Genomic DNA, 17,548 nt, shown 5'->3' on the forward strand with positions numbered 1-17,548 from the left:
AAATACGAAGCTCGACTTTTGCAGCCAAAGTGACAATCACATGACACCAGTAAACTCGATTCCCCCTCTCACTCCTCCAGATAAGGACCGCATAATTTGGTAAATTTGGTGTGACTTTACCTCCCCACTACACACACACACACCCCGAGGAGCCCGAGACAAGCTGAACTCCTAGTTTGGGGAATGGAGCCAAAGCGGAGGCGGCAGGATAATAAATCGCTTCCTATATTTGTTTGCTAGTACGGGTCCGAGAGGAGTCCCCTTCAGGGTGCAGCGGGCCGAAGGGGAAGGAGAACCACCGGGTCTCGATGCGCTGAGTCTCCTGTCTGCCCCGGGAGGGACGCAAAGGCAGAAACAAACCCAAGAGCTGCCGAGAGCTGCCTGGAAACGACGGCGAAGTGATAAAGAAGAAAAGCTCTCCTGGAGCAGCCCCCGGCCCCTGTACTGTAAGAGGCTCCCGTGGCTCACCCCCGCCCCCAGCGGCTCTCCCTACTCAGCGCTGTGCTTTCCGCTGCCCCAGCCCATCATCCAACCTCCTGCGCCCCGCCTGCGGGTGTGTAAGGGAGAGGGACAGCAGCTCACGGGTTAAACTCAGGCTCGTCTTAGCCTCGGGAGACCTGCAGCACTTAAAGGCTAACAAGGCACCCGAGGACCTGAAAGTGAATGGGAATCGCTTAGGTAGAAACTTTAAGGACAAGGTGGGGAAAGTTCTGCCGTTCACACAGGCAGCAGCATCCAATCCCGGGCATCGGGCCACGCGCTCTGCTCCAGTCAAAACATCCGCGCGCTGCTCCTGCCTGCACCGAAAGTTTGCAGCTTTCGCGCTGCAGTGGCTGCCACGGGAGCCGAACAGCAGCGACGAGGATACCAGGGCAGAGGGGGAAGGAAGCGGAGAAGCAGATTTCTGGAAGCTCGCTCTCTGCTTCTGTGTTTCTACAAGGCTGAGGCCAGCTCCTCTGCGCGGCAGGGATCCACGTGAAAGCGGCAGATCTCAGACGAGCCAGGACGACGGTCAACTTGGCTCCTGCTGGCTCTAACGCCATCAACACGTCCCGCTCCCGCAGATAGAAGGGCAGGGTCGAAACACAGATCCCCACGGAGCGCGACAAAACACGCGTGATTGCCCTCGGGGGAGCTGGGGAGACGCGCCCTTCCTCCCGGCCTAGGTCTGACAAGTACCGCAGCTGCTGAGGACAAGTTTCCTCTGTCAGGCCAGGGATGGGGAGAGAGGCTGAGCGGTTGGTGACTGAAACCCGTCCCCCGCCTGCTGGGATCGGGGGTGCGGAGGGGAAAGGAGGGGGAAGGGACGCTGCTCTTACCTACGTGCCTGGAGCTGGTGAAGAGCCGGGGCACCTGCCCCGCTGCTCGCTCCCTGGAGGCGGAGGAGGAGGAAGTCACCCGGGGGTCTTGGTCCACAGCTGCGGAGTAGAGGGCGCTGCCGCTGTAGCGCCTGGAGATCACCCTGTCCCCCCTTCGGGGTGGGTGGGGCTGGTGGCTCTGGCTGTCCCCGATAGCTTGCAAGAGGAGATCGAGCAGAGTCCTCCTGTCCCCTCCTGGCGCCTCCGGGTCCCTGCTGCTGCCCTCGACCCCAGGCGGCGCAGGGGCTGAAGTGAGCAGCAGGAAGAAGATGGCAGGCAGAGCGTGACATCTCTTTGCCCCTCGCATCTCTCTGGCTCCTGAGAGAAGATAGAGCAGAGCACGGTTAGCTCCTGGCCATGCCCGCACCCAGCCCTCTCCTCATGCTGGGGCCGGCTCCTGTCCCACTGGGTGGGGAAAGCGAGCGAAGCCAATGGGGGCTGACTGAGGCCGGCTGCAGGGCGCTGGGGAAGAAGAGCGCTGCTGGGACCAGACTGGCTGGAGCGCAGCGGAGGCGCGTGTTGTTGGACGCGCAGGGAGCCGGGTGGGCGCAAGGGCGCTGGGCTCAGCACACCCCTCTCCTCTCCCGCGTCTACTGTGAGCGCTGCCGGGCTGGGGACCATGCTAGTGCTAGCGCTGCTGTGCTGGGGTGGGGGGCGGCGGGGGGGAGAAGGAGGGCTCTCCGGATTGCCTGGCCCCACCACACTTCCCCGCCCACCGCGGCAAGCGCTGCAGTTTCATCTCAGATCCCTTTAGGACACATTTATAGACACGGATTAGGACAAGGGTATTAACCAAGCAGCACATATTACAATCCAGGGCTTTATTGTGGGATTTGCCTGGCTTTCTTCTCCCAGTGTGATCACCCCTGAAGCTTTAGTCTTTCAGCGGAATCACAACCAGTTTTAACTTTCAGCTGTACACAAATAACCAGGACAGACTTTTTTTTTTAAAGGGGGAAGGAAGGAGAAATCTTCCCAGGACTTTTAAACCATAGAACTAGAAATCCCCACACTACTCTGGCATTGCCCTAGATTCTCATACTGATATACATTATATAAAATACACTCTCGCTGTCTCTCCACTTAGAATGACAATTTCCCCCATTGATGGGGGAAATGGCTTGCCTTTCATCTCTGTGAATCTACCGGGCACATTCATTGATCGAACTCCTGGCTTTCGGGGGGCGTTAGTGATTATGCTAGGTGACTGGTAAGAGAATTTAGGCGCTTTATTTTTCGATGTAGCCCGTGTTCTGATACGAATACATTTTAAAAGTCCAAACCTTTAGTATGTTTTACTATATCAGTGTGAGAGCTCAAAGCCCTCCTACATCCGCGCGAGCACATTACACACGTGGAGATACTACAGCCAAGATACTTCTATAAGTATTTTAGGAAAACGGAGGCTGGGGTGTTTCATTATTTTGGAGCGGAGACAAATATGAAAGGCGGTTTAAAAGGCAAACACAATAATGACGGGCTGAGACTCCTAGCAGAGAACTTAATACATCTAAGTAAGCTATTCTAAATATAGTAAATAATTAGGATTATGAAAGGGGGGAATAATTCAGTTATTTACAAACCGATTTATGTTTGCATCGCTTACAACTCCCTTTTGTCAAAAGAGCTAAAAAGATCTCGCAGCAAGCTAACTGCCCCAAAAATGGTTCGAGGTTTCCAACCCTCCGCCGGCAGCTATTGCATATGACTAGCTCTAGGAATGAATTAGGAACGGATTGAGCCTTTCATTCATTGATGCGGTGAGCGGATGCTGATTATTTAAGTGGTGACACTACCCCTGGAATAATTAAAGAAATGCTAAACCCCAGCCACCATATCTTGACTACAAAGAAAATTGCAGCAGCCTGGCAAAATGTCTCTCTCTCTCTCTCTCTCTCTAAACAGAGGACAAGAGGGAGCGCTTACCTTGAAGTAGAGTCAAATTTTGCTCAACTCTGGTATTTCTAAGTTGCTAAGAGACTTTCCTTCCTCTTCCTCCCAGTGAAGACTTACTTCTTTGGTTAGAGAGTGAATGGGGAGCGATCGGTTCTAAACCCAAAACAGCAGGATGCGCCTTTAGCAGCCATTCGCCTGTCTTATATAGTTCACTTTCGGGCGTATTCATTTGAGTACTATCGACTGTAGGTGGGTGGCAGTCAGTGAAGACATCTTTGGTAATCATTCTTCGCCTCAGCGAAAGTGTTTCTGACAAACTTCCTCCTCCTTTTTCGTCCCCCGGTGGATAGCAATTGAAAGCCATCAACTGAAATGGCTCAGATCTATTTGTGAAATTAGATTTCTCTGTAGATTAGGAAATGCTTGCTCATAAACCTACACGTACAAAAGAGGAGAATACTTTTGAACGTAGTGGAATTCCCTTGTACAGCTATTAATACATTGGGAGAAAGTAACATTAATTTTTCATACTGTTGAATGGAGAGGAAAAAGAAGCCATCAGAAAGGAACAGTGTGTATAAATTGCACACCCAGGTTTGTCATGGTTTGAGGGCAGGTAGGGAGAGAGAGTTTTTAATGAACCAATAAAGTAAAGCACATTAAAAGTTAATACTTTTCTTTAAAAAATAATTTCAGAACATGGGGGACAAAAAATAAAATGGCAAAATAGTTATCCCTGCCTTAGCAAAATCATTAATTCCAAAATGTATGTACATTTGCCTTGAAGATTCATAAAGATGGAAAGGAAGCTTTGAAATCATTGAAAATTGGACCTTTGCACTGGAACAACAATCAGGCACAGAAGGTACTGCAGTAAATTGAAAAGCAGCACATTTAAAAATGATAAGCGGAAATACTTCACAACAGCACAGAATTAGCCTATGAAGTCCTTTGCCACAATTCGCCTGAGGACAAAGTTTAGCAGGATTAAAAAAAGAATTGGACATTTATATGGAGTAACCAAAGTTATAAGAGTAAGGGTTTGTTTGTTTGTTTTTTAAGCAAGAGTTTTGGAGGAGATATAAATCTTCATGCTTAGACATGTAAGCCAAACTTTAACTAATAGGGGAGCTAGGAAGAAACTTTCACCATAATTGGCTATCTCAGGGTTGTTTGTATCATCCTTAGAAGTATTGGGGACTGGTCCTTGTCAGACAGCATGCTGTGCTACATGGAGTGACCTGGTATGGCAATCACTATGATCCTAAAGTAATCTTCCCAATCTCAGGTCTCAACACCCTAGTAACGAGCAGGCATTTTGCAAGCTTCCCTAGTCAGCGCTGCAAATGCAGCTGAATCTTGATCAGTAACATCTTGGGGATCCTGATCTGGACGCCTGATCATCCCTTGAGCAAAAACTGCTATTCTTGCCATCCAAATTCTGTGGTGGTTCTGGGAAGCAGATGTCTGCTAGGAATTAGTATAAACCCAACAAATTTGGTTGTAGGTAGCGATAACCTATTCCTTGACACGTATGGTCAATAATCTATAGTTATATACTGCAGAGCTCTGTATCACACTTTCATTTTATTTGATTGCCATTCATTGAATACCTTCTGGACCACCCAACTTCTTCCTTTCTCTTTTATTCCTGCTACCTTTCTCTGCCTTTATTCTCTCTTTCCAATGACCTGCACCCTAACTTTTTTGGATTAACAATATACTGGTATTCCCACCTAAAAACAATAAACACTTTCAATTAAATAAATAAATATAAAAAGAACAACTCAGGTTGACAAAGGTGAAAGCCCAATGCACTATCCCATCTTTTATATTTTTTTAAATGTATTCCTCCTCTGTTTTCAAGAGAGTAAACAAGAAACCAAGGGAGTAAGAGACTAAGCATAACAGATAGTAGGGCTAATCTAGCTTCCATTAAACTCACTGCAAAGATTCTCATTGACTGCAATGGGAGTTGGATCAAGCCCTAAAATAATTACAAGAACTAATTAGGGCAACATGCTTCCTGAATCTCTTCTTTTAAGTCACTTTTCCTATTTTGTTAAAAAGTACCCAAGAACCTCAGAAACTATGATTTTTTTTAAGATTTATTTTCTATTATTGCACAAAGCCTTACCTCTGCTTATGTTGTTTGGGAATGTGCATTCTTCAGAAAGTATTTCAAAGAAGGAGACATGAGCAGAAATTAGAGAGAGAAGACTGCTTTACTAATCCCAGGCAATTTTGATAGGTTGAAAACCTATTCTCAGGACAGGACTCCAGCAGGGCTATCTAGCAGTGGCCATGAAGAGCCCCCACATCAGTATTCTTGGAAAGAATCCAATGTGACTTTTATAGCAAAAGTACTTGGAAGACAGCAAAGACAGTAATTCTTAATTCTAAAGGACTTAGAGTTGACACAGCCCCTTATTTAGGACATATGTAAAGAACATGACCAAAATAGCCATAAATTGTTTGAAATATTTACTTGCTATCTGAACTATAAACCACTGGTTTAGTTACTGCATTGATTAGTGGTACTTTTTTTTTCTTCTCTGACATCCCTCAGTAACATGTGTGTGTTCAGCTGGGCTGAAATTAAAGTCATACTGACAAAATCATTTCAGCTCAGTGAGACACTCTTTTGAATTTTCACCTTATCCTCAGTCAACATAGCTCAATTGAAAGTGGGTGACCTGCTTGCAAGTGTTGCTTTAGTGATGAGGTTTCTAGGTACTAAAATACACAAACTACCCAAGTTTACCCTCAAATTATCCATATAACTGAAAGCAGATAAAATGAAGATTCAAAGGATAGGTGCCTGACTGAGTCAAAGTGAATCTGTTAGCATGTCTTTCATATCAACCCGGCTACACAAGAAAACCCAGAAGGTGAAATCCTGCTCCTATTGAAGTCAATGGGAATTTTAACTTATAATCATCAGTTTTATGTTACTCAGTACATTTGCAGGTGGTTGAGGTGGGTGCCCCAGCCTCTTCCAGAAGCATCCATGATAAAAGCCATCATCAGGGAAGTGACTGAAAACATTTCCCCCTTTCCACACATTCAAGGGTTCTAGCCACCAAATGACCACTCCCCAGACTTGAGGCAGGATCGTGTTCATGAGCCATCTGGATGTGGAGGCCAAAGTTGTAAGGACCAAAGGTGAAGTTTGGCAAGGTGCACACTGACATGTAGCCTAAGAGCTCCAGACACATAGGGACTGTCATAGTCTATTTCATCTGTGAATTGTTTATGACAGACTGAAGAGATCATAACCTTTCCATTGTCAGGTAACCACTTGCTGCTCTGGAGCTGACTAAAACTCCTATTAACTCTACTGTGTGTGATGGTATGAGAGACAATTTACTGTAGTTCACAAGAAATCCTAGTTGAGAGAACAGGGAAAGGACACAATTTAAGGTTGTCTCAAGCTCCTGCAGGGACCTGCTGCTGATCAGCCAGTATGGGTAAATTTGGATTTCCTATTTTCATAAATGTGTTGCCATTACTTCCAGGCACTTGGTGAACACTCTTGGTGCCATGGAGAATCAGAAGGGTAGAACCCTGTATTAAATAGGCCCCACTGTGAATCTTAGATACTTCTTGTGGCACAGATGGATAGTGATATGGAAGTAAACATCCTGCGAATGAAGAGCTTCACACCAGTCTTGAGCTTAGAGAGACCCTCAGTAGGTCCATGGTAGGATACCTTGTGCATATGGAAGGTTTGCTGGTTGTTGGCTAGACAAATGCGACTCTTGACTAACCAGTGGCAGCTGGGTTCTATAGAAGTCTGTATGTCTCTTTGTGTCGCTGATTGCAGACCTTAGAGGAGAAGGTTCTTTGTGAAAGGCTGGGGAGAACATATTTCTAAACAGACAGCACCTGTGTTTAAAGTGCTCCTAGTATCGGAGTCAGTACTGATGTTGGTAGATTTTTCAGCACCAATGAAGGACCTTGTTCCGTCTGAGTCTCATGCCCCAATGGGATCGATGCAGAGAGGAACATTGTCAGAGTCTGTTGCATTAATGTCATGCAAAGTTTGTAGGATTTCTCTCGAAAGGCTTTGCTGTGACTGTCCTCATGGGAGGACACTGAGCTCTTTCTTGAACTTCTGCCTTGGTGCTTGGAGAAACTCCTTTTGGTGCTCTACTTTGATGCTGGAGGTGTTGCTGTAGGCTTCAACGTTTAAGCTGACTTTAGTGCCAGTGCCAATATCTATACCAGATCTTTCCTCACTGCTGTCTTCTCCATGGTGGTCTTAGATGTCACCCCCCTGCTTGATAGTATGCTTGAAGATGCTGGCTTGTCCACCAGTAGGATTCTGGAGCTTGTTTCCACAGGGTCCGATGAGATCTCCAGAGGGTGGAGTCTCTGCCTCTCATATCAAGACTGGATAAGAATACCTAGCATCAGCTCAGAAGGTGATTGCCCCCGGCAAAAGAGAAATCTACTCTGCCTGCCCTTTAGTAGAATTTGTCTATCACAGGATGGACAGAATTGGAAGCGTGCAGGTTTGAGTCTGCCATTCTGAAGAACCCTGGTATGGGTTGGGAGGTGGGGGGAATGGTCTGACTAGAAAAGTTTGGTCCAGATGGTTGGAATCAGATCATGGTGAAGGAAACAGGAGATCAGAAGTGGTTCTGAAGATTTTGAAGATTAGCCTGAGCTAAGAACTAGTGGATCAGACAGTCTCCAGAGTCTGTCTCATGGCCATGGGCAGTAAGAGGAAACTGAGAGAAGGTTGTGGCCACCCCACCCTTTGTCCTTTATACAGGAGCATGAGGAGTCACAGGGCCTATGAACAGTCATGACATACACTGCTATTAACAACCCTCCAAAAAAACTATAGTCTCACACACGAGGCACATGCTCATTTGCAGTGGGCTACACACTGACACATACTTGAAGAATTACATAACTGGCTGTGGCCAAAAGGGCTGAAGTTATCTTTGGAAGTATAAACAATACAAGTCGGAGTACAAAGGTAATAGTACCACTTCATTTGGCATTGGTTTGACCACTACTGGAATACTGTGTCCAGTTCTGATGTCCACAATTCAAGAAGGATTTTAATAAATTGAAGAGGGGTTAGAGAAGACACACAAGAATGTTTCAAGGATTAGAAAACATGCCTTATAGTGAAAGAGTCAAGGAGCTCAATCTATTTAGTTTATCAAAGAGAAGGTTATGAGGTGACCTGATCACAATCTATAAGTATCTACAAAGGAACAGAAATGTGATAATAGAGTGCTCTTCGGTCTAGCGGACAAAGTATAACAAGACCCAATCACTGAAGATGAAGTTAGAAAAATGTAGATTAGAAATACAATGCAAATTTTTAACAGGGAGGATAATTAACCATTGGAACAATTTACCAAGTCTGTTGTGGTTTCTCCAGCACTGGAAATCTATAAATCGAGACTGGATGTCTTCCACTAAAAGATGTGATTCAGTTCAAACAGGAATTAATTCAAAGAAGTTCTATGGCCTGTGTTATACTGGAGGTCAGATTAGATATCACAGTGATCCCTTTTGGTTCTATAATCCATGACACTATGAAATGTGGATGTTCTTATTATCCATATAAATTAAGAACATAAGAACATAACAACATAAGAATGGCCGTAATGGGTCAGACCAAAGGTGCATCTAGCCTAGTATCCTGTCTACCGACAGTGGCCAATGCCAGGTGCCCTACAGGGAGTGAACCCAACAGGTAATGATCAAGTGATCTCTCTCCTAACATCCATTTCCACACTCTGACAAACAGAGGCTCCTTACCCACCCTGGCTAATAGCCGTTAACAGACTTAACCTCCATGAATTTATCCAGTTCTCTTTTAAATGCTGTTATAGTCCTAGCCTTCACAACCTCCTCAGGCAAGGAGTTCCACAAGTTGACTGTGCACTGTGTGAAGAAGAACTTCCTTTTATTTTTTTAAAACCTGCTGCCCATTAAATTTTCAGATCCTTTTTGGAATCACATAATCTCTTGGCCCCAAGTATATTTTATTGTGAAGAGTTTCAGAGGCAAATTATGCATTATTTAGTAGTGTGGGTTTTTCTTATCAATTTAAAAAAAAATTGGATTTCACTTTCAGTTAATTTCCCCTTTTCATGTATTATGATATTGGATGCATCAACACACATATCTTCAAAAGCTTAAATATAATGAAAACACTAATTTTTCCTGTTTTGTTACCTTTCTGGCCCTTTTTCCTCTTTTCCCACCCTCTGCTTCCTGCCTTCTGTCATGGTATCCTCTGCAATGGTCTCTCTGCCTCTCCTCTAGGTGCCCCTATTTCCTCCCTTTAAGTCCTTTCTGCCATTGCTCAGTCCTCCCTTACCTATCCCTTCCATCCATCCATGTATCCACCCACACACAGAAAAATCTCTCATCCCTTATATTTCCTTTTAATTTAGAAACACACACACACACACACTCTCTCTCTCTCTCTCTCTACAGTTGCAAGATCAAACATTGGGAAGTTCCAAGAGTTAAGGCTTCAATGTTGTACCTCCCATATATTTTAATAACAGACAGCAATATTTTAAGATGTATATTTAACATGAGAAAATGCTGAATATGTGCAATCTATCAGTCATATCATGCTCTTCACTGTGGTATCTGAGTTGTGCCCAAGTTATTGTTGGGGCAACTTTAACACTTTTAATTCCCTAACTTTTAATGATCCTGCAACTATAATGTTACACTATCATTTTTGTTAGTTCCATGGGTATTTTTAAGGGAAGAAAAGAAGAAAAATTGTAAGAGAAAATCAGGAAGTGATCACTGTGAATGAGTTATAAGCTCTTCTGTTGTAGGCTTTTTCTCAGTTTAACTGAAATGGAGGTTAATTTATGCCGAGTTGTACATTTATCATTCCACACCTGTTTCTCTCCTTTCTCTACAGGTATTTGTCATGTACAAAAATTAACAAGTGCATATCTAATTGGGGCCCAATAAAACCCTTGGAATGCACACTTGAAGAGTACCATCCACATGGAATAATGAGTCATGCAACTATCTCTGCATCAACGTCTTCCTTTTTCTGGTACCTCATGGAGAGCTCTACACTGAAAACATAGACTTGCACATGGGGAGAAGACTGGACAGGTACATAAAGGGCAGAGTGGAACTGAAAAGAATGTACGTCATTCCCCCTCAAGCCTGAGGGAATCAATACAAAATATAACATGAAGCCAGACTGTACTGCATTTGGGTGGAGTCTGGTTGTGAATTCCTTTTTAAGAGGGTTCTGTGGGCAGCTAAGGTCTCCAATGGAACTACACGGACCCGGAGTGAAAGAGACTCCAAACCCAGCATAGACACACCAGGCCTTCCCCATGAATAGTCCCAGCCTTCTCTTGGTTCCTCAAGATCAAATCAGTATCTTAGATGTCTGTATACTAATGCAATAAGTATGGGAAATAAGCAGGAAGAACATGAAATGCTAGTAAATAAACACAACTATGACATAGTTGGCATTACAGAGACATGGTGGGATAATATGCATCACTGGAATATTGATATAGAAGGGTACAGCTTGCTCAGGCAGGGGGAAAAGAAAGGAGGTTATGCCTTATATATTACCAGTGTATACATTTGGACTGAGGTTGAGATGGGAAAAGGAGACAGACTTGTTGAAAGTCTCTGGGTAAGGATAAAAGGGTAAAAGAACAAGGGTGATGTCATGGTGGGGTCTACTTCAGACTACCTAGCCAGGAAGAAAAGGTGGATGAGGCTTTTTTTAAACAATTAATAAAATCATCCAAAGCACAGGAGTTTGTGGTGATGGGGGACTTCAACTACTCAGACATCTGTTGGGAAAATAACACATCAGGGCACAGATTATCCAACAAGTTCTTGGAATGTATTGGAGACCATTTTTTATTTCAGAAGGTGAAGAAAGCTACTAAGGGAGAGGCTGTTCTAGATTTGATTTTGACAAATAGGGAGGAACTGTTTGAGAATTTGAAAGTGGAAGGCAGCTTGGGTGAAAGTGATCATGAAATGATAGAGTTCATGATTCTAAGGAATGGTAGGAGGAAGAACAGCAAAATAAAGACAATGGATTTCAAGAAGGCAGACTTTAGCAAACTCAGGGAGTTGGTAGGTAAGATCCCATGGGAAGCAAGTCTAAGGGGAAAAACAACTGAAGACAGTTGGCACTTCTTCAAAGATAAATTATTAAGGGCACAAGAGCAAACTATCCCACTGCGTAGGAAAGATAGGAAGTATGGGAAGAGACCACCCTGGCTTAATCAGGAGATCTTTAATGATCTAAAAATCAAAAAAGAATCCTACAAAAAGTGGAAATTAGGTCAAATTACAAAGGATGAATACTGTATAAACTACTAACACAATCATGTAGGGACAAAATTAGAAAGGCGAAGTCACAAAACGAGATGAAACTAGCTAGAGACATAACGGGTAACAAGAAAACATTCTACAAATACATGAGAAACAAGAGGAAGACCAAGGACAGTGTAGGCTCATTACCCAATGGGGGTAGAGAGATTAGGGGAAGGGGGAATAATAACAGAAAATGTGGAAATGGCAGAAGTGCTTAGGGAAAGAACAAGTTAAAAATTACGTAGACAAATTAGATGTCTTCAAGTCACCAGGGCCTGATGAAATGCATCCTAGAATATTCAAGGAGCCGACTGAGGAGATATCATTAGCGATTATCATGGAAGACTGGAGAGATCACAGAAGACTGGAAAAGGGCATATATAGTGCCAATTTATGTAAAGAGAAATAAGGACAACCCAGGGAATTACAGTCCAGGCAGCTTAACTTCTGTACCCAGAAAAATAATGGAGCAAATAATTAAGCAATCAATTTGCAAACATCTAGACCAGTGGTTCTCAAAGCCAGTCCGCTGCTTGTTCAGGGAAAGCCCCTGGCGGGCCGGGCCGGTTTGTTTACCTGCCAAGTCTGCAGGTTCGGCCGATTGCAGCTCCCACTGGCCACGGTTCGCCCCTCCAGGCCAATGGGGGCTGCGGGAAGCGGCGCAGACCGAGGGATGTGCCTTCCTACTATTTCCACATATTTGGGGCATATTAGATATTATGATCTTGTATTTTTTTTCAAGACTCAATTACTGTTAATGTACACTGGCTGTGGAACAGGGCTAGGTATTTATGACCCTGTCACATGGAAATCAGGACCTAGGATGAAAACCTTGCCCTACTGAAATCAAGAGAGTTTTGCTATTTACTTCAGTAGGGCCAGGATTTTACCTCTAAGCTTCCAGTACTGGAGCATGGTGATGCAGTGGTTAAATAAGGATTTTGGGAGAACAGATCCACTGAAATCAAAGGGAATATGTGTGTTGTTAGGGCTACTTGCTTAAATAAGGTTTGCAGGATGGGATCCATACCATGTCCACTGAGATGTCACCCTAGGAAAATGAATGGATCATTGTGTGTATATGAGCATGTAGGAGGCTGAGAGTGGTGTAGAATCATTTGGTTTTGTACAGCACCTGATTTGGTGTCCTCTTATTATGAGTTAGATAGTGAACTCCTTACTCCCATTGGTGAGCAATTATTTGCATAATGTCTGTCAAGGTTAAAACTGTTTCTATTGTTGTAAAAGAATATTTTATTGAAATTGTAACCTTTTTATCCAAAAGGATTATTGTTTTATTTATTATTAGAAAAACCTCTAGAATGGTAGGTTTTGTGTCCTGCTAATATTAAGTAGATAATTTTGGCATTAATAACTGTATTTATTCTAGGAGTACTTGTAGCACCTTAGAGACTAACAAGGTGCCACAAGTACTCCTTGTTCTTTTTGCTGATACAGACTAACATGGCTACCACTCTGAAACCTCTATTTATTCTGAAGGTCTCCATCCCTATTATATTATTTCTATACTTGAAATATTAGATTTGGTATTGTTAAAAAAAGAAGCACTTCACTAACACTATAAAAAGAAATGTGATATTGCTTAGTTTAGTTTGGGCTCATTCCTTGTTTCAGAAAATGTTCTTTAATCCAGTGAGATATAATAAATAATGTTTTAGAAATTATTCCAAAAAAGTCAACAAACTGTCATATTTTCTCATTGTTCCCTTTCTGTTTACTTGAAAAAATCTTAATAATGCACTTTACAAGTATTTTAGTAACCTAACACATGAAACAATCAGCTGAAATGTTGCTTATGTCAGCATGAAATATGTCTTCATAGGAAATCATAAGGCATACGTTCATTGCCCATCAGATTGCTGGAAAGCCTGCCCTCTTACAGGCCCTGATTCAGCAAATTACTTAAGCTCATGCTTATCTTTAAGCATTCCAGTGAGACATAAATACTTGTTTAAGTGAGATCAGAAGAGGACCTAGGAGAGTTCTGAGGGACTAGCACAGAAAGGCAGATGGAAGAGGCTGTGAAGTCTCTGAAAGAGACAATGAAGGTGCAGTCAGAAAGGTAAGAAGATAACCAGGAGAGTAGTAAATTTTGGAAGCCCCAAGGCCAGGAGACAGTGAAGGAGAAAGGACTAACTAACTTCTCAAAGGTCGCAGAAAGGGAAGAAGAGTTAGGACAGAGAAGAAGTTGTTGAAATAAGTTAGGAGGTGGGCATTGGTGATGTTAATTAGTAAGAGTGGTTTTTATGTGATGAAGGGAGCAAATATCAGATTTGCTATGACAGGACTCAGGATGCTATCTTGTCCATGGTGACAGGTGGGTAACTTGAGCTCAGCACAGGTGTCAGGTAAGGGTGCTCGGAAAATAGGTGGAAAGAGTGTTTTCAGGTTCCACGGCCAGGAGTCATAGACCAGAACTGAACCTTAAACTGAGGAGATTTTCTGAGTATGTTCATCATTTTGCTCTCTTGTCATGAATAGGAAAAAACTTGGCTGACTGCAGTAGGGGAGTTTTCTCATGAGTCACTCTACCATGTTTCAGAGCTGAAGAGTAGGGCTGGCCAGAAAAGAAGAAAATTTTTGAGGTTTCAAAATTTGTTTTTATTCCACTTCAGAATAAAACTGAGACCTTTTGAATTTGTGTGTGTGTGTAAAAATCACACAAGAGAAAGACACCACTTCCCCAGAATAGCCAATGGCCCAGTGTTAGGGTGCTATGTGAGCTGTCGGAGACTGAGGTTTATCTCCCTGCTCTGCCTGGTTCAGAGTAGGGACCTGAACCTAGATTGCTCACATCCCAGCTGTCAATGTGGTAGATCTTAACTTTACTAAAGCTTTTGATACTATCTCGCATGACCTTCTGATAAACAAACTGGGGAAATGCAACCTAGATGGAGCTACTATAAGGTGGGTGCAAAACTGGTTGGAAAACCATTCCCAGAGAGTAGTTGTCAGTGATTCACAGTCATGCTGGAAGGACATAACAAGTGGGGTCCCGCAGGAATCAATTCTGGGTCCGGTTCTGTTCAATATCTTCATCAATGATTTAGATAACGGCATAGAGAGTACACTCATAAAGTTTGCGGACGATACCAAGTTGGGAGGGTTGCAAGTGTTTTGGAGGATAGGATTAAAATGCAAAATGATCTGGACAAACTGGAGAAATGGTCTGAAGTAAATAGGATGAAATTCAATAAGGACAAATGCAAAATACTCCACTTAAGAAGGAACAATCAGTTGCACATATACAAAATGGGAAATGACTGCCTAAGAAGGAGTACAGTGAAAAGGGATATGGGAGTCATAGTGGACCACAAGCTAAGTATGAGTCAACAGTGTAACGCTGTTGCAATAAAAGCAAACATCATTCTGGGATGTATTAGCAGGAGCGTTGTAAGCAAGACACGAGAAGTAATTCTTCTGCTCTACTCTGAGCTGATTAGGCCTTAACTGGAGAATTGTGTCCAGTTCCGGGCACCACATTTCAGGAAGGATGTGGACAATTTGAAGAGAATCCAGAGAAGAGCGACAACAATGATTAACTATCTAGAAAATATGACCTATGAGGGAAGACTGAAAAAATTCAGTTTGTTTAGTCTGGAAAAGAGAAGACTGAACACGATAACAGTTTTCAATTACATAAAAGGTTGTTATAAGGAAGAGGGAGAAAAATTGTTTTTCTTAGCCTCTGAGGATAGGACAAGAAGCAATGGGCTTAAATTGCAGCAAGGGAGGTTAAGGTTGGACATTAGGAAAAACTTCCTAACTGTCAGGGTGGTTGAGCACTGGAATAAATTGCCTAGAGAGGTTGTGGAATCTCCATCATTGGAGATTTTTAAGAGTAGGTTAGATAAACACCTGTCAGGGATGGTCTAGATAATATTTAGTCCTGCCTTGAGTGCAGGGGACTGGACTAAATGACCTCTTGAGGTCCCTTCCAGTCCTACGATTATATGGTCCAGAGGGTCAATAACTGCTGCTCAAGGGCATCTTTGCAGAATTTTCCTCCCTACAGATTACTTCCCAGGGATATTTCCATTGGAGGGAATGTTTCAGGCTTAGCTGTGTACTTTTATGCTATGGATTGTGGATGAAGGTTTCAGAGAGCAGCAATAAGAATGGTGATTTGTTACCTGCAATGTAATACAGTGAAGTAATTTGAGGGGAGAGTTGTGCTGATAAGATCACTGTGCTGAGTATGTGTTTGAAGTGCTGGGCTGTGAGACAATGTTTCATGTGAACCTTCAGAAGCATTTCTAATCACAACTGGGACTCATGACCACAGGCACTGACTTTTAGTTTTTCCTAGGGTCCTCCATCCCCACTCTGCTCCGAGGTTCCCGCCCTGCTGAGCACCCACTATTTTTTTTCCATGGGTACTCCAGCCCTGGAGCACCCACAGATGCAGTGCCTATGCTCATGACTGCCCTTGCTTTTCCTTTCTTCCTTAAAATGCAATTCCTAAGCACACCTTAGTAAGCCTGGCTGGCAAGATGAGTAACCGGAAATCTCTAAAAATGGCTGCTTTGCATGCCAGGCCCTATCTTCCTCTCGCTGAAGTCAATGGTAAAATTCCTACTGATTGGATGGAAGGAGGACTGGTCCCATTATTGCACTCACAGGCTACATTTACAACACCAATGCCCTTTCTATGCCTCTCCTGTTTCATGACCAGGTATCCTCCTCAACAATGCTCTTTTCGTCATGGACAGGGAAATTTGCTCACATTGCTGAGCAAGTGCACATTTCTGTGCACTATTTGGAAGCCACTCTGCACCTGTTCTAATGCCAAGCAAACTGCAATGTCACATCAACCTTAAACCCAGATCAGAGCCATGGCATTCTAGGAGATCTTTAAAAGATAGAAGGGTTGGTCATAGATCGGAAAGTAATGTGCACATACATTGTGCCCCTGCTTTTTTTTTACTGTCTTAGTTTGATTAACATACATTCTTTGATTACAATGCTTGATTATTGACTATTGATAATTGTACAGACCAGCAGCTTTACTCAGAGATTTAAGAAACAGGGGACAAAACTGTAACAGGGCCCCTCACACCAGCTAAAAGGAGGGAGATTCCATGAACCACTAAGGCTGCTTTAGAAGTGCTATAAGAACCAGTGAAAAATCCATTACCAAAGCTCCTGGGTCTGGGATAACTAGATGTTCTCATCCCAGACAAAAGAATGTATCTATTTTAAGAGAAAAAATAAGAGTAGGGCTAGCCTTTGACAGTGTCAAGCAAAGAACATTCATTAAGAGCCTCAGATTGCCTGCACCATATGGCGTTTTATTAAATCTAACTGGATCAGGTTTAACTAATTTGAGCCTAAGCCTTTCTAGGCAGTTGGAGAGTAAGTTAACTTAAAAAAATCAACCAAGTGAGATAAGATTATCGTAGTGTCCTCTTTAGTCTTTCTGTAAAGCACAAAAGTAATAATTGTATCATATGGATATGGCTACACTTCAAGCTGGGCATGTCATTCCCAGCTTGAGGAGACATACCTGTGCTAGCTCTGATGGAACTAGCATGCTAAAAATAGATTGTAGCTACAGCAGCCCACAATACAGCCCTGACTGGAACCCTATGTATGGGCTTGGGGAAGTTAGCTCCTCCCACCACTGTGGCTACATTCTAATTTTAGTGTGCTGTCTCAATCAGTGGAATTTATACTCCTGGCTTGAAGTGTAGGCATTCCCTAAGTGCCACATGGCCAACCTCAAGGATTCCATCAAAACCTTCATAAGGATTTTGTTTTAAACATAAAATAAAATTTTGATTATTCAATGTGTTAGAATTTTGAGGGTTGATAATCAATTAATGGAACACAAACTTTGAATTATTTCTGTAAAAGAGGGAGAGAGAAAGAAGTGTACAGAAGACACTGGTACCACCAACACAATACCTCCA

The 17,548-nt window shown here is 43.2% G+C and overlaps 1 protein-coding gene across 1 annotated transcript in view; it reads right to left on the minus strand.

The window, feature by feature from the left end:
• Window positions 1–3,416, minus strand: part of ALKAL1 (ALK and LTK ligand 1) — a 45,395-nt gene extending 41,979 nt beyond the window's left edge. Inside the window, exons 1-2 of the mRNA XM_005279920.5 lie at window positions 3,285–3,416; window positions 1,320–1,676 (exon numbers count right to left, since the gene is read on the minus strand). Coding sequence (XP_005279977.1) covers window positions 1,320–1,665 — 346 coding nt within the window. The 5' untranslated portion in view covers window positions 1,666–1,676; window positions 3,285–3,416. The remainder of the gene's footprint in view (window positions 1–1,319; window positions 1,677–3,284) is intronic.
• Window positions 3,417–17,548: the final 14,132 nt, after the last annotated feature.

This window comes from Chrysemys picta, chromosome 2 (genome assembly GCF_011386835.1).
Source record: "Chrysemys picta bellii isolate R12L10 chromosome 2, ASM1138683v2, whole genome shotgun sequence".
In the NCBI taxonomy this organism is placed as follows: domain Eukaryota; kingdom Metazoa; phylum Chordata; order Testudines; family Emydidae; genus Chrysemys; species Chrysemys picta.